This window comes from Daktulosphaira vitifoliae, unplaced genomic scaffold, assembly GCF_025091365.1.
Source record: "Daktulosphaira vitifoliae isolate Bord-2020 unplaced genomic scaffold, ASM2509136v1 Scaffold_1, whole genome shotgun sequence".
Classification (NCBI taxonomy): domain Eukaryota; kingdom Metazoa; phylum Arthropoda; class Insecta; order Hemiptera; family Phylloxeridae; genus Daktulosphaira; species Daktulosphaira vitifoliae.
The window spans coordinates 23943599-23966088 of NW_026099572.1; the positions used below are offsets into that span (position 1 = coordinate 23943599).

General features: G+C 26.9%; 1 protein-coding gene across 6 annotated transcripts in view; it reads right to left on the reverse strand.

Moving 5' to 3' along the window:
- Positions 1-5972: 5972 nt before the first annotated feature.
- LOC126904646 (espin) overlaps positions 5973-22490 on the reverse strand; it is a 45313-nt gene continuing 28795 nt past the window's right edge. For 5 of the 6 annotated variants that reach the window (XM_050683851.1, XM_050683860.1, XM_050683886.1 and 2 more), the window contains 10 exons: positions 16179-16362; positions 15608-15790; positions 14638-14745; positions 13817-14273; positions 12789-13133; positions 11509-11811; positions 10900-11256; positions 9277-9458; positions 6718-6908; positions 5973-6348 (listed from right to left, as the gene is read on the reverse strand). In XM_050683851.1, the coding sequence (XP_050539808.1) occupies positions 6114-6348; positions 6718-6908; positions 9277-9458; positions 10900-11256; positions 11509-11811; positions 12789-13133; positions 13817-14273; positions 14638-14745; positions 15608-15790; positions 16179-16362 (2545 nt within the window). In that variant the 3' untranslated portion in view covers positions 5973-6113. The remainder of the gene's footprint in view (positions 6349-6717; positions 6909-9276; positions 9459-10899; positions 11257-11508; positions 11812-12788; positions 13134-13816; positions 14274-14637; positions 14746-15607; positions 15791-16178; positions 16363-22490) is intronic. The other variant, XM_050683868.1, reaches the window with a different exon arrangement.

The window sequence follows — 22490 nt, forward strand, 5'->3', positions numbered from 1 at the left end:
TATATGAAACCACCACATTTGTATGAGCTCAGGGAAATTATTTTAAAGTGTACACAATTAATTATTTTTAAAATATCAAGTTACTACCACATATAAATACTCTAACCAAAATTTACACATTACACAGTTGTTGTTTAACTATAACTAAACAATTACTCATATATGACTGGCGCATTATTCTTATTAATATAAAACATAGTATAATTTTTTCTTTTCAGATGTTAAAAGTATTCTACATTGTATAATATTCAGAATATAATTTAGTGCCATCCAATCTTTGGATATATTAGAAAATGATGAATTTTAACCACATATTTACATTTATATTCACATGTGTTTTCATTAATAACGAAAATTTTAAACCTCTTTTTTTTCATGTTGTACAGCATAACAGAGTTAACTGTTCATGCATTAGTATACAAAATGTATATGTAAATAATTATTATTATCGTTAAAATTCCCTCGCGTCTCTTATTGTACAGTCTTCTCTTCCCTTCTCATGCGTTTGTCATCTGTTATTGTAAATAGTTAATTTAAAAATTTCAATTTAATTATTTTAGTAAATTTGTTTTCGACAACCTACCTCACTCTAATTGTTTAGTACTAAAAATCCTTCTGTAAAATTATTATTATAGATTTTTTATATAAATAAATATTTATTTTCACTTACCTCTAATTATTTTAATAAGAGAAATATTCTGATGTGATGAATCATGTAGCTGATGTTACTATTAGCGATATGTATGTGTGTACGTCTGTATAAGCAGTTGAAATTACACGATTTTTATTAGTATATTAACTGGCATGCAACTATTTCTCTAGTATAACTCTATATTAAATCTACTCAAGATAAAAATCCAATTTATTCTTTTGGTATAATATGTAAACCCTATTTGTATATTTATGTGGTGTGCTCATTGGTCTTGTACGAAATGTTTTATACTAACCAGTACTTGATTTGTGGGTGGACGCGGGGGACAGAGCTCCCCTTCTTTTTATTGTTTTTTTAGCGTATCCCTTCTATATTATTGAAATGGAACGCTAGGAACGCAATAATTTATTTAACTACCAAACTGGTGAAACTATTAAATAAGTAAATCGTCCGTTCTTCTGAAGCAAAATAGTAATATGTAAATGCCATAATATTAGTAGAACCTCATACATAAAAACTATTTTTTTTTTAATTCTGTATAATAAAATACAGAGATTAGGGATTTTAGTTTTTACAACAATCAGTAACATGCATCCATTATAGTTTCGTAATAAAAACCGTGATCTACCGGCTAGATTCTAGCCAATTTATTTTATCTATGGATAAAACTAATATTCTTCGCTACCAGGTATCTCAATATAGCCCGTCGGGAGTTAATGTTGACTATCAAATTTATATCAGTTTTACAACGCTTATAACTTCAACTGGAATTAGAAATGGATCTATTGATGACTATTAATAGGTGTATGAAGTTGACCACAATCAATGTTTTCTATATTTTGTAGTACCTACACTGTAGTTCTGTGATATAGTCTGTCGTGAATTTCGTGCACAGATATCTATATTTAGAGTACGGCCTAAAATATTAGACAACGCAGAGAAACTTACGAATATATTTGTAGTGTTTAAATTTTACCCTGGTGATTATTGTGCTGCATCCTTTCAAGGCGCTTTCTAGTGCCGGGACACATTGGGCCACCACAATTCCGCCTTGATAAATTTTTTACATAGATATAGATATTTCTGAATCTTGTTTTGGCCAGGCCAGAGGAAAATTTAAGAAATATTGGTATCGATCTCTCAATAAAAAAATACTCTTTCAAAAAAAAATATTTATTCAACGCACGTAAAAAATTAATAATACAGATTATAAATTATATTATAGTAAGATATAGAGTGTGTAGAATCTTTTACAAGTAAGATCAGTCATGGACTTTCTGTAATTAAATCATATTATTTAAAGTCTTGAATCGTTTTTTGTAAGTAATTATATAGACTATATGACGTATAGTGTAAATCGTATACGTAGTGCGTTTAATGCGGAAATCAACACTGGATTACTTGAAATATTATTGTATTTCATAGGACGTAAGGTAAGTACAATTTAACCTATACTTTCAAACTTCCAACAATCTATTGCGTGATAAACCATTAATAATTAATGAGAGAAACAATTAATTTAAATAAAATTGAAGACATTAAATCTACAAAAAACTTATAAAATTAATAACAATAATAATTTACTGTTGCTTCTAGTGAAAATACATTAAAAACAGTTTGGAATAATTATATGCCATTATTTGACCACTTTTCCAAAGAAGCTGATGATGTAAAAAGAGATACAAAAGAAAGATCTAAATATATGGGCCTAAAACGTATTATAACATCAGTAAAATTTGTTAATAATCTAGGTAAATTTTTAAAATTTTATTTTTACATTTAATTGTTAATCAACTTTTATTTTTTCCAGGAATTATGTATTATGGGCTGCCTGAGCTTGCAGATTTATCATTACAGCTACAAAAAAGAAGTATATCACTTTCAGCTGTAAATAGAGCCATAGAACACACCATTAGAATTTTTGATTCAATGACTAATATATGTGGACCAAAAGCACAAGAAGCTATGAATGCAGAGACACGTCTAATATTTAAAGATATACCATTACTAATTAATTTATAATTATTATAAATAAGTGAATTTCAAAAATTAAACATTGTGAGGGACTAGTTTAATACTTGAGGATCTTGGTCAAAACTAAGAATCGGAAGCTACCCGACGTTTGCCTAAATATCGTTCCTATCTCCTTAAATGAGTTTTAATTACCTAAAGGAGGCACAGGCAATCGTGTACCTTAGTTATAGGGTATAGATTATTAAATAAAATCAGACTATTGTTTTATGTCAACGACAAAGTAAAGTTATATTCTGGATGATCAGTAAATATAAGTTATATGTAATGTACAATACGTTTGACCTGAATACTAGTACAGTAGTTTAATAGGTATATCCAAGTGAGACGGAGTTGGTTGGCTATGATGATAATTGGCGATAGACGGGTCGATGAATAAAACAAGTTAAGTTATAAATAATATAAATAAGATGAAAGTAATTGTATTGAAAACTATGTCTATAACAGCCACTCAATACAACTGTCGTTTTTTAGTTCGACGTCGGTAGCTCCGGGTTACAGACGAGTAGAATTGCCACATCAGCATCTCCCTCTATGCTAATTAATATATATTACAAATTAAGTAAATGGAAATAAAACGTGTGTAATATAAATGGTAAGAACAGTAATAAATGTTCTTACAACATGGTCAGTTTTTTATGAGTCAATAATTAATAAGTAATAATTTGCGTAGTAGATTATTTACCACTCAAGCTACGCATGTGTGTAAAAATAAAAATGACTTTAAAAATTAATTTGATGAACTTTTAAAAGATTTGGATGTACTAGATTTCAATACTTGGCCTGATAAAGTTGACATTCAATATGCAGAGAAATGTGCGACTTTATAGTGATGTGTTTTTTTTTTGTGTCTGTTACAACTTTTTCTAAGCTTTTACTGAACCAATTTCTTTCAATCGTAATAATATGATCACAAACCGTATTTATTTAAATAAATTGCTTTTGAAAATTGAAAAAATTTCTTTCATTCTCTTTAAAGGCGCTAATCCCCTAAAAAATTCCGTTTTTAAAATCGGGAAATGTTGACATTTTTTTTTCTTAAAATTACTATAACTTTTTGAAAAATGAACAAATAAACATCAATTTTTTTTATATTAAAACCTTAAGTGATTACTTTTTATTTGATATAATATTTTTGAAAATCTGACCATTCACCTGCCCACAAGAGGGGATTGAAAATAGTAATTTTTTCACAAAACTGAACTTTTTCAACTTAACTTTTGAAAATGTTCCGGAAATACTGAGTCTATTTAACATATGTCAAATTACATTTTATGTTATGTACTATAAATTAAAAAAAATATGTACCGACGATCTATTTCCTAAGTGTAAATGGCAGTCGAAGTAGAACAAAAAACAGGAGTTCATTTTATTTTTTGAATAATCTATCAATTTCTTAAAATTAAATACAAATCTAAATATTTACTTCGAAGCCTTTTTATGATAGTGATTTTTATCACTGTCAAATATAATCTATTCATGTCTCAACTATGCCACGTCCACACTGTGCTATGACCCCACTGTGCTATCGTTTTTTAATATAAGGGACACCTTTTAATAAAATCATTGTAATTCTTTACGTTTTTAATTAGTTTTGTTGTTTCAATGAAGAGATTATGTGTGAATAAATATTCTCATTTTTGACTTGATGGTATGAGTGCAATTAAAAACAAAATTATGATTTCATTTAAATTATTTTCCAAAATTCGTCATTTGGTTTGGTTTGGTTAATACATTTAAAAATTTTAGCTTGGATGCAAGCTGAGAATGTATTAATTTTGCTATATTTTACTAAACTTTCAATGCTTAATTTATGGCAAAACAATTAAAGTGGAACAAACCTGTTCCATTAAATATAAAAAATTAATGGGATGCATATTTGAAAAAACGTAACATTATTAATAATACTGTTATTCCGTATAAAATCATCGATGAACACAAAATAATTCAGTATAAAGTCTATGGGTTTTCGGGAAGTTCTATTTGCGGATACTGAACTGCATTATATTTACACAGCACCGATAAACACAGTCAACATGATGTCTATGTCATTTGTGCAAAAAACAAAGGCAACGATCATAAAAACAGTTTCTTTATGCTACCTAAATTGTGTGCGGCACTTTTGCTGGCGCGAATGGTACGAAAGATTGTCAAAAATTTACAAATAACTAATAATCGATGATTATACATTTTTTTAAGGGATATTTAACATCATTAATTCAATATTATTCAATCCCGAGATCAGTCCACTATTTTGTCATAAACGTTTGTGTTTATTTTATTTATCTAACCATTACCTTTATGTGTTCAACTACCGTTTGCTCACCTTTCTAAAACTCCTTTTTTATTTATATCATTTACACTCTTACATATTCTGCCATACTTAACCACATATTATTCCATCATATTTTATACTATATTATTATATTATATTTTACATTATATTTTTTATTCATCATATTCCCATTTAATTTTTTTTTTCTTTTGTTGCATTACAACATTTTTTTTTTTATAATTATTTTATTCTCTTTTAACTCTCTTATTTCTTTTCTTTTTTTTTTTGTGTGTGTATTACAGGATTACACTAATAATTGAGTAAGTAATATGTATTGACTAAAATAGTGTCATTTTCTGAAGATATCAGTACAATGGTTTTATGAGATAATGTGAAAAACATTTCATGAAAAAAAGTATGGAACTAAAAGAAAACCCTTTAAAAATTATCGATATTATCTTTAAATTTCGAATGATAAATGTTTCAAGATAAAGGAATCACTTTATAATGAGAAAAAAATTGTTAATATTTTGTCCATAATGGTGGTATATTTTAAATATTGTAGAATTATACGAATATTTAATTTAGCATTTTTTTTATTTTCAAAACAGTTTTACATTATTAATTAATAGTTATATCTTGAAATTTAAAACCATGGTGATAATAATTTTTTTGCATATTTCGATAACATTTTGTAACAATATTTCAATTTAGTTTTGTTATTTTTGAATATTGAATTTTTAAATATTAACATAATACTGATTACTTAAAAGATATATGATTTATTAAAAGGAAAGACTAATTTTTATGTTCAATTTAAAACAACTTTTTTTTTATTATCAAAAAACATTGTTCAATAATATATATTGTATAACATAATGTCAAGTGGTATAAAAAATAGTATTAAGTGCCTAATATATATATATATATATATATATAACTTGTACATTAAACAGAACAGAGAAGACAACAAACTTAATATTTTAGTAATGATATATAAATTTTATAAATATGTAAAAGATATCACTGAAACTTTTATTACTAATGTTTAAATAATATTTGTATAGTACAATATGAATGTATAAATATCAAACAAATATATAATTTTAAATAATAGTCAAATCGATCATGTAAACATGCCATATTTTAATATTTTTATTCAAGGAGATTAAGTGTGCTATTGGTTTTTCTTAGTTGAGCTCTCCAAGGAATAATCTTATCTTGTTCTTCTGGTTCATCTTCATGCTTAGATGGTTCAGTTATTGCAGACTTATCTTCTATTTTTTCAGTTTCTTGTGGTTTGTCATTTTCCTTATTTTGACCATCCGTTATTTGTGCCATTTCAGACACTTTTGTAGTATTGCTTGGTTTCACTTGAATAACGGTTGGTCTTTAAAAAAAAATAAAGTTAAAAATAAATTTTTTAATTTAAAAATATTCTCTCAATTGAATGTCAATTAAGAACTAAAAAAAAAACAACACTTAAAATATTTATTAATATTTAAGATAATTTTTTTTTAGTTATTTGAGTATGAACTAAAACATTTTTTAGATATTCCCATAATTTCTTAGCAACATTAGTAATACTATTTTGTTTGTGGAAATATATTATATTAATAGTAAGGTATTAAATACTGTGTTAAAATAATTCTTCTAAAATATAATTTTCAATTTAAATAAATACAATCAGTAAAAATTATTTTGTTATAACGTGATACAAGCCTTAATCAGAAGTATTATTTTTGATCGTAAAATTTACCTTTCCTCATTTTTACTTTTATTTTGCATCAATTGTCTTTTCCATGGAGGTAGAGCTTGTAAGCGTTTTTCTTCTGCTTTCCTAATTAGTTCTTCTTCCATGTCTTTACGTGCCTTTTCTGCTGCTTTTTTTGCCATCATTTGTCTCTTCCATGCAGGTATCAAGTTACCATTCGCATCTTTTTCTGGGATCTAAAACATTTTTATAACATCATGATTACTAAATCAAAAATTACACTATATTCCAAAAGTATATGACTCTTTTTTAAGAACTAATGACAATTTTATAGGAAAGCAAGATCTAATTTAAAATTTCCATGGGATTTTTTAAAAATCGACAACTTTAGTGCAAAAAACATAGAAAAAATTGAACAGTTCTTAAATTTTTCGATTTTATTATTTATATTATATTTAACTTTATAATGCTATAACTTATTGAAAAGTTTATGGATCCACACAATTTTTTTATGACAAATAATATTTTTTAATAAACCCTTTTTCATTCGACATACTTTATCTTAATCAGGATATTAATAAGGAACCAGCAGATCAAGTAGCTTTTGGAATAAAACACCAATTTTTTTAAAATTAAACACTATCTAAAGATTTGCATCGAAGCGTTTATTTTTGATAGTGATTTTAATCACTGTCAGATATCATTTACTTGATCCAACTATGCCACGTCACCACTGTGCCGCGACCCCCCTGTGCTGGGTTTTTTTTTAATCTTAGTACTGTATTAATATATCCGCTCTGAGTAAAAGATTATATAGATAAATTGTTTAGTAAATTAATTATGAACTCTTTGGAAATAAAATAAAAAATGTTTAATTTTATTAGCTTTGATGCGTTTTTATGAAGTGTTCTTTTTTTTGTGTGACTGTTACTACTTTTTCTCAGCTCTCACCGAATCGATTTCTTTCAACGATACGTCAAAAAATTACAAATTTTATCTAGTCAAAGTCATTACCCTCAAAAATTGAAAAAAAATCCCTCGTTCCCAGTAAATGGGGGAAACCTCCGAAAAAATTACAAATTTAAAAATCACTAATTTTCGAAATTTTTTCAATTATTTTACTTAAAACTGTCATAAATTTTTAAATAATGATTATATTAATATAATTTTTTTTTATAGATGCATGATGTCTTTACTAATCATTTGATATATTTTTTTTTATAAATTTGATCCTTTAACTGTTCACAGGGTGGATTAAAGATGACAACTTTTTCACAAAATATTCACTTTTTTAACTTAACTTTTTAAAGTGTTCCGGAAATACTGACACTTTTATATATCCCTTAAATTAAAGCTTATGTAGTATACTTTATTATGAATAAAGAATATTTCGGACTTTATTTTGTTTTCATGGTGAAAATGATTACCGTATTAAAAATATGCTATTTTTGTGTTAAAATTCTCGATTTTATATTTTACATTTTTAACTTTAAAATGCTATATTTATTGAAAAGCGTATGGATCAATACAATTTTTTTATGAGAAATAATATTTATATCCCTCTTTCATTCAACAATAGATAATTATTTATTCATATATTACACATATAAATCATCAAACTTGTAATTAGGATATGAATAAGGAAATAGGAGATCATGTAGCTTTTGGAATAATCCATCAATTGTTTTAAAATTAAATACTATCTACACATTTGCATCGAAGCGTTTTTAATGATAGTAATTTTAATCACTGTCAGATTTAATCTATACTGGACCCAACTGTGCCACATCCCCCCTGTGCCGCGACCCCCTCTGGGATGGTTTTTTAATAGTTTTATTTTACCACTAAAACTAATCAAATACATTAAATCACGATAACAGATCATAAAGGCCTTACACTCAATTATTTTTTAATTTTTAGTAATTTCAGCTAAATAACAGATAAATTGAAATACATATGTAACTAATAAAATCCAAAATAAAAAAATTGTACAAAAAATTATTATTTCATGAGAAATTTATATAGAAATATAATTCTATATATTTATTTATTTTTAATTAGTTTTATTTTAATATTAATAATCTCATAACAATTTAAGTTTAAATAAACTAGTTTAATTTACATAGAAATTTTTCACTGGATAATATATATTTTTTTCAATAAACATTCTAAACATGGAAACAAATGATAATTTTAATTTATTTATACAGCTAAAAGTGACTAAAAATATTATAGGTCTATTCTCGTGTAGTTCTACTTATGAATAATAATACGTTAATTAAGAAAATATGAAATATTTTGAACAAATTGTAGCTATTAGTTTAAAAGGTGAAATCTTAAAAATATTTTGGTTAGAACTGGCTGAGCAAATATTTAATGCACTACAAAGTACATTTTTTGAAAGATTAGCTGCGTTCATCAATATAACAAACGCCTAGTCACGGTTAATGCGCATACTGGACATGATACCATCTAAGATTTAGTGCACGAAAATATCATCATTACACATTAGAAAGAATGAAAACTCTCAAATTCAATAAAAATATGTGTTTTTATACATCTTATGATTTTCTAAAGCATCTAGATGAAGATACAATCTCTTACTTGTTCAATTATATTGTCAGGTGATAATTGTTTAGCTATTTCGTCTATCTTTTGTTTTTCAGTCATCTCATCCTTTTTTACTTTTTCCACCTTCATCTTTTTTATGCCATTTATGTCTCTCGACATTTTCAATTCAGCAATCAGATCTTGCCTTTGTGCTTGAAGTGGTGATATTACTCCACCTACAAAAATTAATGATTGGATTTTAACACAACATGGATCATGAATACTTGAAAATCGCGCATTGTTAGGAACACGAGTGAAAGTATAAAAATATACTAAATTAAGAATCATATTATCGTTTGAATACACAGTTATCACGCGTCTAATTATTTATTATAATATCATGTGAATCGTTTTAATATACCAAGCTTTTTTTAATGAATACTATAATCATTTTAATGCTTTTAAATAAAAATGTTTATAAAACTGAAGAAAATAAATGCAATTAATTTTTAATTTTCATTCAGAGTGATTGATTAATTATGTCTCAAACTATACCATAAAAAAATGATACATTTTTCTTTTCAAGTCTATGTAGATTTTTATATGCTTCTTTTTTTTAAATTTCGCTATATCCCTATTCTTACCCTTTAAATATTTATCAATTTAAATTGAGTCATATAAATTTAACTAATTTAAATAATGGAAAATAAATTAATTAAGAAAATGACTGATCAAAAACGACTTTTGAACAATTATGTTAGAAGTTATAACTACTTTTATATTTAGATGGGAGGAGTAGTATGACAATGAACACTTAATATTAAAAATAATTAAACCCTCGTCATAATTCCAGCATTTATTAAAACGATAGATAAATAACTAATAGATATATGTAGAAATACTGGTTCAAAAGTTATATTGACCAGTTAAGTTGTCATATAAAAACTTAAGTGGATATCTATTGAAGGCGTAAGAGGAAAGAGTAAATTTAACTTTTTCTTCTTAATTTAGTAGTGTTTTTATAAGCTTTTGAAAAGAAATAATTATTTAGTATTTTGAATTTCTGAAGATATTGTGAGAGGAATAGTTAGTCAAGTATCGTGTACTGTTCATTATGAAAATGTTTTAATTAATATCTAATCTATGTAGAATTCGAGTTATTTTAAATTTGAATTATATATTTTATTGTTACTTTTATTTTGAAAAATATATAAATAACAAATGAGTAATATGTATTCGCATTATTAATTACTAAAAAGAATGTAATTATTCTTTAGTAAATTATATGATTTGACTTTGACACTATTTCAATGAATCATTAAGTCTAATAAATAAATTTTTAAACTGCATTGAAAATTAAGAAAACAATCGATAATTTTTGTTTTAGAAGTTTTTTTAAGATCTAAATTATATAAAACAAATAAAGTGTGTGGGAACATTTGAAAACCAATGGCTGTCGTTTCATAAGAAAGAATTGAAATGAAGACTGTGAGAACAGTGGAATTTGAGAGACGTTCAAGCTTAATTATATGCGACATGAAAACCTCAACCCACACACACTCACGATGTCTACACTACATATACGGTCGATTAGCAATAATTATTATTATATATTGTAAAGTTATACAGGAGTGAAAGTGATTCATTTCAATTATTTACAATAGGTATTTTTCTTACCAGCTGACTGTTGCTGCCTATCACTGCTGTTCATGATCTTAGCTGCTCCTGGAGTTTTCTTCAATTGCACACTATGTAAGTCTTGTATGCTGATAGCAGCCAAAGGTTGCAGCTGTTTATTTGCTAAATCAGATTTGGTTTTGTGGAGAGGAGTGGCTGGTAATCGCGTACCGGCCACTGTTACTTCGTCACCGGATCCAGTAGAACTACCGACAGTTTTTAAGTAAGTCGATGGTTTGATGAGTCCTGTTTCGTCTTCGTTGGTGTTTGATTGAGGAAACTTTGGTGGAATGAATGATAAGTGTTGTTGCTGCTCGGTTGATGATGCAGGAGTACTTGCCCCACTGCTATCTCCTTCTAAAAACATCAAAAACAATATGAAAATTTGTATGATTACTAGCGCGTGAAAATTTGAACGCTTTTTACACACATATGTTTAAATGTTTATAAGCATCTACATTTTAATTATAGCACCTTCACCACTATTTTAGGCGAAAGTCTTGGTGAAAATTATCCATAGTTCAATTTTCTGTTCACTTGATTTTATTTTGATGATTTATTCTAAGTACTAATTAATTATTTACTGTAGTAATTAGAAAAAATACATACTAGACTGATCATCAAATCCAGACAACGAATCGTTTCGACTTGGTACATATACATATACAGGGCGCAAATTAGTAGTTGGCATTGGAGGAGGTGGGGGTGGTGGACATGAACCTGTTGCTGGTTCTGAAACCACTCTTTTAAGCGGAATACGGTCTTTGTGTATTTGGTGATGGAGATTGTGGTGAACTGGATGCAAAGGAAGTGTATGATGGTGATGTCTTGTGTCTATGCCGCTGACTTCGGGGTCAGAATCTTCGGCCGAATGGCTCACATCTGAAGGTGAACCGCTCGACACGCCAGACTCTATTGTAATATTTTTTTTTAAATTAATATATTTAAAGGAATATTTAATTTGAATTATATGTAAAATTATAAAATAATATTATATTTCTGTACTCGGAGTTAAATGACTGAATGACACAAAAATCTAATTTTTCAAAAGAACAGATTTGTTATATTTTTTTATTGGATTAAAGGGTCATTATTCTATTTTCTATCGCCTAATTTTCGTTAATTATAATAACCTAACAAAGTGCCCTGCATCTCTATAGAAAACAAATAATTTATAACAAGAGCAAGGAGGTAACTCAATTTTATAAAATATGGAATGAATATTGATGTTAAATATATGTTTATGTATAGTAAAAAATGTACTTATATGTAACTTAGAATTTAAAAATAAACTAATCAAAATTATTTATGATAGCAATTCAATACATATTATTATATATTAATTACACATATTTTAAACTATAGGGAAATTTGAAGCTAGCTTTCATTCTTTAGTAGTTTTATTTAGTAATTTCATTTGTATACTATCTATTGTTTTACTTTCGGTAATACCGCAAGTATATGGTTATTTAGTCACTTGATCATATCTGATAAACAATAGTAATCTTGTAAGCAATAAAATACCACAAGAGAGAGTATTTCCTGTTGAAGTATAATAATAAAGCCACTAAGACAAAATATTTTTAGTTAAAATGTTCTTTGATATTTATTTCAGTTTACGCAATTTTAATATTTTATCTACTTACAACGAGAATAAACATAAAAACCCTATGTACAACTAAATGTGTCTGAATAAAAAATTTGGTAATCATATAGTATATATAAGGCATAATTATTAGTACTGAATATCATGAGTAAATAATATATATATATATATTTACTTACTTTTAATTAAATCTCAACTTTGAAATAATCAAATAAAAAAAATGAAAAAATATTAAGTTTTCAAATGCGTAATATTTTTTATTATTTTTTTTTTTTTTACATACCTGGAGTCAATGCTCCTGTGGCTTCGTGGCAAGAGACCGTCATGTGAGTTGTTTCAGCTACTGCCGCATGGGTGTGCATTACTACGACGGTTGATGACACTGGGCCTCCACCGATACTACCCGTAGAACTCATGGAACCTGAACGACTGTGGCTGCCCGAATCTCTGCTAGGACTTTTTGATTCTTTTTTATGATTTCTGTGCCGTTGTTGAATTTCATAGATATCTTCGTAGTCGTTTTCACCCATTACAGTACCCGGATCACTACCTCTGTCTGATGATGATGAGCTCAAATTTTCATCTGAACCAGCACCAGAGCTGCTACTGCTATGTACTTCAACTTTAACTGGAAAACCGATATCGTTAGTTAGACTAAAACGAACCGTGTTAGACGAGCTAGACTTCCTAATTATGTTGGGACTTAGTTCGGTATACCAGCCGTTTTCGCCGAAAAGTTTTGAAATATCTCGTCGAGCTATTTTGGACGCTGCCTTAGTGGCTGACGACTTAGATGATCGAATTCGAGCTAATCGACGCCAAATTACAGTTGAACAAGCTACTTGCTCTTCAACTATTGACATATTGATATTTTATAATAATAACAATAATAATTGTATTTTATGTAACTTTTCGACCAAAAATTCAAGTAAAAAGATGATTGATGCGTAACAGAATATGTTCGAATATCATCTAACAAATAATTTTAACTCAAAAAACAACACTTTTTTTTTTTTATAAATCGAAGGACGTCTAGAAATGTACTAAACTTTTATATAAAGATTCCAACTCGAGGACACTTATGTCATTGTAATTGGTTTAGAAATGATAAAGTTAATCTTACCAATTGATTACGGTTTAAGTGTTTTGATTATGTGTCACAATCGGCTGACATATTTTTATGAAAACCATTATTACAGTTTTTATTATGAAAACGTATTATGTTTAAAAAAACGCTGTGATAAAAAACGTGAAAGAAGAAATAGATATTTTATAGCTTCAGTGTAACTAATTCATGAATAAATCTCTTACCCGTCATGGTATTAAGGCCTATGGCCGGTGGTGGGGGTGGTGGTGGAGAATTCAAAATAAATGCATTGGAAGACGTTTTTCCAAGTGTAGGTGATTTGACAAATATTTCCTTCACCGGGTCATCGGTTACTTCATTTGGACTATGTAAATAAAATGGACCATGATTTTTATTACTTATAATATTATTCATATTATTATTGTTTGGGAGATGTTGATTATAGTTAATGGTATTTTCCATAGTTGGAGGTGGTGGCGGTGGTGGTGGAACAACTGTCGTCGTGGATTCAACCACTGAAGGAGTTTTAAGTTGCGTATGCTGCATTGGGTTTATGTAAAGTCCATCTTTGGCTGCAATCTTACCGCGACCGGAACCGTTCAGTGGTAGATTCTGAGACGGCGGATGCAAGTAAAATGGTTCTTGGCTCTTTTTATAGTTAATACAGTCGGCAAATGAACACTGAAAAAAATTATGACGAGAAAAAGGATTAGATAATTTTTTATTTAAACTGAAAATTAACATCGAGTCTATAACTCAATGTATAAAAATATATTTTTAAAAAATAGATGTAAGGTATTATGAACATTAAAATTATTATCATAATACGAAAGATAATATTCAATTTAGAATAAATTTTTACAAAGAAAATTCGAAGCGCAAGTAAAGAAATAATTTTTTTTAATTTTATTACGATAAATTCTTGAAAGCTTTAACAAAAATTTGTATTAAAAATTATACAAGTCGTTGTATACATGCTTTACATTGTATACATGGTTTTAACATGCTCAATGTTGTAATTATTTATATTTAATACTATACTCACTCGTTGTTTGGGTTCTTCTTTACGACAAGTACATCCTAATAGTTTGCCACTTTTCTTTTCATCGTGATAATCAGGCATTGTACCATGTTGCACTAATATGTTTAAACACTTAAAAAAACATTTTTATCAATAAAAGTACTTTAATTACTCAACGTTTTTGTACATACAAAATTGTTATATTATAAATACTTTATTGTTAAAAATAATAAGTATCCATAGGAAGTTTGTTTATGGATTTATATAAATTTGACATAGATTTGATTTGACTTGAATGTATCAAGTACAAACAAATTATTTTAACTTAAAAAAATACAAAAATTTGAATTCTAGTTCTATTTTTCAAAAAGCATAAAAATACACGAAAAAAAGCTTTAGTGAAATAACCATAATAACATTTTTTTTTTTGAAATGATGTTTTAAACATATTTTTATAGCATTATTTTTTAAAATCGTCGCCTGGGAAAATTATTGTGTCAAAATATTTTTTTTGTACCTTATACTGCTTAAATTGCTAAAATATTTTGAGATTAAAGGACTTTCTAGTCTCATTTTCATTTACATATTTTATAAATTGTTGAAAATATCATTATCAAGGTCAGTCTAGTTATTGGAACGGAAATTCAAGGGCAAACATTTTCGATAGCTTCTAGGATTTCACTGCGATCGACTATCTTTCGATAGAATTGTGATGGTACTGTTTGGCAGACCGGAATAATTTGAAAACGCAATAATTGGGTTAAATACCGACTAATAAGAGAATGCGCTTCTGAAATGTTTTTTTTAAGTGTTTATTTGATATTAATAAATAAATTGTTTTTAATAAATGTGTAGCCATTTGGCTACACATTTATTAAGTTTGATGATTAAACGTAGTATAAAAATAATTTCTCTGTATTATACGAAACAATGCTCATCATCAATTATTAAAAATATTGAGACTGTAAAATCTGTAAAATTTTACAATACTCACTTCCATTTGCTGATTTTCGGCTGCATCGTTAATAGGACTTTTTCCATATTTGTCTACAACAAGATTGGCACCATGCCTCAAAAGCCATCTAACCGTGTCTACATGACCTCTGCTGGCAGCAAAATGTAGTGCTGTAGCACCATCGCCATCTTTAAGGTTAGGGTCAACCCCTTGATCTCTAACCTGTTTTTACAAATACAATTACGATTAATTTTTGACACGAAAACAAAAGTTATTTTTACAGGACTCATGATATTTCATTTTTATTCAAGTAAAATTTATTTGATAATAATACGTCCCATGGATGTGTTTGACAACTTTAAATATATACAAACGTGTTTATGAAAAATAAATTAAATAGTACAATAATTGTACTATATTTACTTACTAAAATTATTTTAGTAAGTAAATTTGCTGAATAATAACACAATTCGTAAATAAACTAAATAATACTACTAATGTTAGATAATTTCATTATGAATTAAAGGGATAACCTAATACGCCCAAAAGAAAAGTAATGTAAAAAAATAAAATAGTTAAAAATAGTTTTTTGTAATTTTATAAAACTTACCATCCATTTTAAACAATTTAGACAACCCATTTGTGCAGCAGCGTGAACGGGAGCCATTCCATCTTTTGCACGGACATATAATGAACCACCGGCTTCCAATACAAGAAATTTAAGAACTTCCAAGTGTCCCTCTTGTGCTGCTAGGTACACTGGAGTAACATCATTATCCATTTGAGAATTGGCGCTACATATAAAATTACAATTTGTGATATTATTATAATTAAATCATTTATATTTATTATAATATAATAAAAATACAATTTTTTTATTATATTATAATAAATATTTTTCCAATTAATTTTTCAATTATATTTCAACATAATAATCATTATTTCTTTAGTCTCCATCACAGCTATATGGTTCGACTCTACCTTAAAATAATTTTACAGGATTTTTACACTGAGAAAGATGAAATTTCAATATAGATGAGGGAACCAGTATATTCCAATATACTAATGAACCAATAAACGTATAAACTATTTAAATATTAAAGCTCAAACGTGTTTAAATATTACACTGCTACAATAATGAACATCCAATTTTCTATATTTTTTAGAAGATATGTAATCTTGTTATATAAACTAATAAACAGTAAAATTTTGATCTAATATAATTTAATATATTTTAAAAATGATTTTATTATATTTTCAATTATATTTGACTAGAATTGAGACACAGGTTTAAGTGCGGGTGATTGAAGTGGAGAGAAGCGTCTGGTGTCTTATGCGATAAAAGAATTCCAATGAGGCTGAAAGGCAAATTCTACAAGACTGTAGTGAGACCAGCTTTGATGTATGGTTTAGAGTGTTAGGCGGTTGATAAGAAAGTAGAGCAGAGAATGAGTGTAGCAGAGATGAGAATGCTTAGATGGATGAGTGGAGTGACTAGAGAAGATAAGATAAGAAATGAGCATATTAGAGGGAGTATAGGTGTAGTGTCAATCGTGGATAAGATGAGAGAAAATAGACTTAGATGGTTTAGTCATGTTATGAGAAGAGAAGAATCGGAAGCCGTAATAACAGTTGTAGAAATGAATGTTGAAGGAAGAAGAGGTAGAGGAAGACCAAAACAGAGATGAAAATATGTTATTGAATGCGATATGAGGACATCTGATGTGAGCGTAGAGCATGTGGGAGATCGTGTCAAGTGGAAGTTTAGGATAAGGGTGGCCGACCCCAAGTAGTTGGGATTAAGACGAGGAAGAAGAAGAAGAAGATTTAATTATATATTCAATTACTTTTTAACAAAATAAAAAATTTTAATTTTACAATCAAAAATGTATGTATGTCTTTATTGTAATTAGTAAAACTGATAGTATAAAGTACTACTATTGCATAACAAATATTTCGTTTAATGAGAATTATTTTAAAAATGCTTTCTATGATAGACGTGTATACTTTTTTTTTCATTATACTTATAAATATTGTTATATGATCTAATTGGATTCTTAATTTTTATCGTTAATAATGTTTAATAATGTTTAACACAGATTTCTTTGAAAGGAAATATGATTCTTTGCTGCTCCGTAAATTTTGATTAAGAAATGGTTTATGATTTACATTTAATTAGCAAAAAATATAGAACAACTTAAAGAATAAATTATAGTAAAATAATTTATATAATACACCCTACGAATTGGTCTAATGATTTTGAAGTCGATATGTTTATACATTTTTACATTACATTTTACGTTGTTCTCTGACTTTAGATAGTGAAAATTGTGAAAGGGCGAAAGCACTCGGACAATGATTTGAAAAGAATGAGTAATTGCTGTAATAACACGGATACAGTACAAATTGATTGTAAATAGTCTTCAGACATATTTTTAGTAAGTAGGCTGTCCTATTAAAAAATATTTTGTACAAATATGATGGTCAATGTATTATAACATGTTTGCTAATTATCTAATTAAATGATAATATAGTCATAATATCAAAAAGTCAAATTTTTAATTTTAACACAAAATTACTAAATGGAGAATTACTTAAGACGTTATACATAATAGCAATTGAAATATTTTCAATATCAATAAAATGTATAGAGATTGATTGACTAAGTATGCATCACGCAATATTAACAAAAATACAAAATAATATATCATTTATTCTTTTCAAAAGTTTATAAAACTGTACTACTAATTAAAGAAAAAAATTAACACTATCCCTTCCTCTCGACCTTTTGGCAGATATCAACTTAAATTTTTTAAATGTATTTATCATCTAATTAATAAAATAACTAGTCAATAACAACTATTGACCCATATTTTTGGATATATTTTCATTTTAAATAGATTTTTTTATAGTTTATTTTCCAATATAAAACTTGTTAAATTTGCATGTTTTAATTAAAAAAACTTAAGTTGATATAGATTTAAAGGATAAGTAGGGGAACTAGAACAAGATTAAAAATTAAGTAATTTAATATCCAAATAGAATTATTTTTTAAATAACATTTTTACAACGTTATTTCAAAATTATTTTTTTTAATTAATTGCCCGGTAGAGCATATAAAAACTTCCAAATTAGCCAACTTTTTTTATACTTTTAAAGGTACGAAACATAGTTAATCAATCGACCTATACATTAAAGAATCAAATCTGCTTCAAAAATAAGTTGAAGAATCAGGTTAATCGATCCGGAATTCGTCAACGATGTTAAAGTGGTATTATACGCTTATTAACTTCAGGTGGGTCAAACAGCCGAAAATACAAATACGGCATGACAATAATTTATGTTAAACAAATAATCGAACTAAAATAACACAGTTGACCTATTGAGAAAAAACATTTTATTTTATGACAATGTTTTTTTTTTTTGCAATTATTTTCACTTTTTTATAAACTTTTATAAAATTAACTGTGCATTCAAAAATCAAAATATTATTAAAACAACATACGAAATCTTAATTTGGCTTTTAAAAAGAAACGAAATCATATGTGTACCTTGAGTCTACAATCAGATCTAGTTAGAGTACGAATACGTATTGTCGGAAAATAGAAATATTTTATAACAAAGAATAATGAATTACTATTATACAATTTCACAGCTGCTGGCAAATACGGGTGCAGATCGTGACAATGACATTTTGGCTTGCAATAATATCATATCACCGACTTCTCTGCGCATGTGTTTTTACTATAGAACGGTAAAAAACTTCAATAAGTTCTTCAAGTATAATTAAATTTACAGTTATTACGTTTAGATATTCACCAAACTACCAAATAGTTGCATGAACTCGTGCAATTGTCTAGTTCTCATACATTGATTATACGGTGTAATAATATTATAGCAGCTAAGTCTATGGTTATTATATATTTAATAAGAACAAAAGAAAACAAAATAATTACTATTGTTTTATGTCCGGGTTAAAAGATTTCATGTCTAGGATTTGATTTTACTCCATATAAATAATGCTTCTAACTGAAACATGATTTACATTGTTTCAATATAATTATAAAACTGGTAAAATTTGGAATTGTTACTTTACTATCCTTTTTATTATTATCAATAGCGTATAAAACAATTAACTAGATTATAACTTTCAGAGTAATTGAAAAGTCTTTGTTATAAGTTAAGATTTTTTCATTTTTTACATTTGTGTTTAAAAAATATTATTGTACTTGAATTACTAGATTTTTAGACTATACTGTAATGATCTTTAAAGACTTAAAAAAATTAGCTGTGTGGTACTGAAATAAAAGGGTTAAAAATATATAATAAAAAAGAATAAAATGAAGAAAATAATTAATAATTTTGAAGTGATAGTTCCATGTATAGCCTTCTTCTAAGAGAAGATAGATTTTAATGGTGATAATTGAAATATTTATATAGTAAATAAATCGTTGAATAGCTACCAAAAATTACGTTAGTCATCGTTATTAGCTTCTTTTGAATTACACGATGTTTAAAAAATAAATTAGATTACTCTAAAAAAAAAAAACCGTATTATTTTTGAAAAATAGAAATATTTTTTCATTATGGAAATATTAAAAAACAATCAGGTGTTTGATAAATTAGGTTAAGAATTTCCATTTATTAATAAAAATTCATAATATGACATATTAATATCAAAGTGAAAGACTAAGTTATTAATATCTTAATATTAAATAAATGCAATCGACGCAACTCTAGTATCATTGACGTTAAATTACCTTAAAAAAAAAAAGTAAAAAATATATATAAAAAAATTAAGAATTTAGTAATTTTAAGTTTGATTACTTTAAAAAGTTAAACTAACATTCAAGTATAATAACTGAAATATTTGTATAAAAATTGAGTTAAAAGTTGAATAGTAACATTATATAGCGAGAAAATTGAAGCAACATTCCAGTTAAGCGTATTGGTATGTAAATTATTATTTCCTGAATGTTTTCTTAGACATAAATCGTTGCAAGGATTCCGTTCGATATCGGTCAGTTGGACAGCGGGTAAATAGCTATCAAATTATTTTTTTCATACAACCGAAACGTCTCACTGGGCTACACTTCACCTGGTAATTGCAGCGACTATAGCTTCTGCCGACCGTGCAAACAGTTATGTACTACTATGGTAATGCACCATCGTGATGTATGTGAAAAAACACATAATCCAATAAATACCAATAACAAAAAAATAGATGCAAAGAACGAAGATGACACACATTTGTATAAAAAATGAAATAAATAAAAAAAAATTGAAATTAGCAAGCACGTCCAAACACCGATATTATATTTGTGCGCCAGACTATAACCGCGCTGTTTGAGACGACAAATACCTGCGATGTAGCGAAACATATTTTAAGAATTCAATCAAAAGAATAGAGTATCTTATAATGAAATCGTATACTTCGATACAGACGGAACAAGGTTATTACGGTTCTTGTTCGAGTAAGGTTTTTTTCAATGTATATACGCAAGAATAAGCTATCACTTATCAAATAATAAAAAGTATAATGAAATACACAATAGTCTTGGTGATATTTTTCAAATATAACTTATGACAAAAATGTATAGATTGACACATAGTTGTTATGCTGTTATATTTAATTACAGAAGGATTGGAGATCATAGTACTGTTTTAAGATGTAACATTTGATCAAAGAGTATTTGCGTTACAAACGTTAATGTCATTTCGATGAAACGTTGAATAAGTGAAACAGCCAACCGGTTTTCCACGATCTAAGGTAGTTAATTGATTATTAAACAGTTAGAAATCTATCAAAGTAGAAAATCTTGGTCAAGGTAATGGTCAGAGAAGATTTAGAATCATTTAGTTACTGATCTTAAGTTATATTTTAAAGCTACCTATTGATAGCAAGGCATTTATTATTTATCAATGAAATACTTCATATATTAAATTCTAATTCATTATATATCCAAACAATTTAACAAGAATTAAAAAAATAAAAATTATTATCTTTAAAAAGTTTTTTTTTTTATTATCATAACAACTTTATATAGGTATATTATATTTTCATTATATATTTATTTAAAATTTGAGATAATACTTAATTAAAAAGTGTTAGTTAATGGCTATGGCAGGCTTATGCATTTTAGCATCTCTGTTAATATTATTTGACACTTTGTAAAAAATTTACATGACTTCTTTTGAAATAACAAGAAAAAAAGAAAATTTTTTTAATTATTGAAAATATATTTTCACAATAAAATTTAAATGTTCGCGCTCTAAAGACGGTACTGGTTAGTAAAAATAATTGGTGTCCAAAAATGTTGTTTATTGTCTAGTCAAAATTTAATATAAACCATTTCACGTTTAATAAAAAAAAATTATAGGTTTCCATTTAACTTTCGAATGTTCTTCATAAAATCTACTCTTATAGTTCATTTTTTTTCTTACAATAAATTTAATATTTACTATGGTTTATTAAAATAAATCAAATTTTAATCAAAAGTATAATAATTTATCAAAAAAATGAGAGTTAGTATTTTTAATAAAACATAAAGTATATAATCCATATAAAAATAGTACTCACAAGATTTTATTAAGCCAATGCCGATATCTATTAAAAATCTTCAAAATCATCGAGGGTGAGTATTAAAAAATTTTATTGTAATTAAATGTTACTTTAAGGCGTGGACAATAAAAAAATTTATCAAAAAAATTGTTTAAACGATACATGCTAACACTGTACGCGAGACGATTGTAAATTGTTAACGGGTTTTAATTCGTTTTAAATCGTCTCATTTACTTAACGTATATTCCGTTTGTTCAAACAATTTCTCCCAGAGATTTTCCAGGCTTGACGATAAATGGCGTAATGTTATTACATAGGAATAAAAAACATAAGAAGAGTGCACAGAAAAGGTGAAGGAAA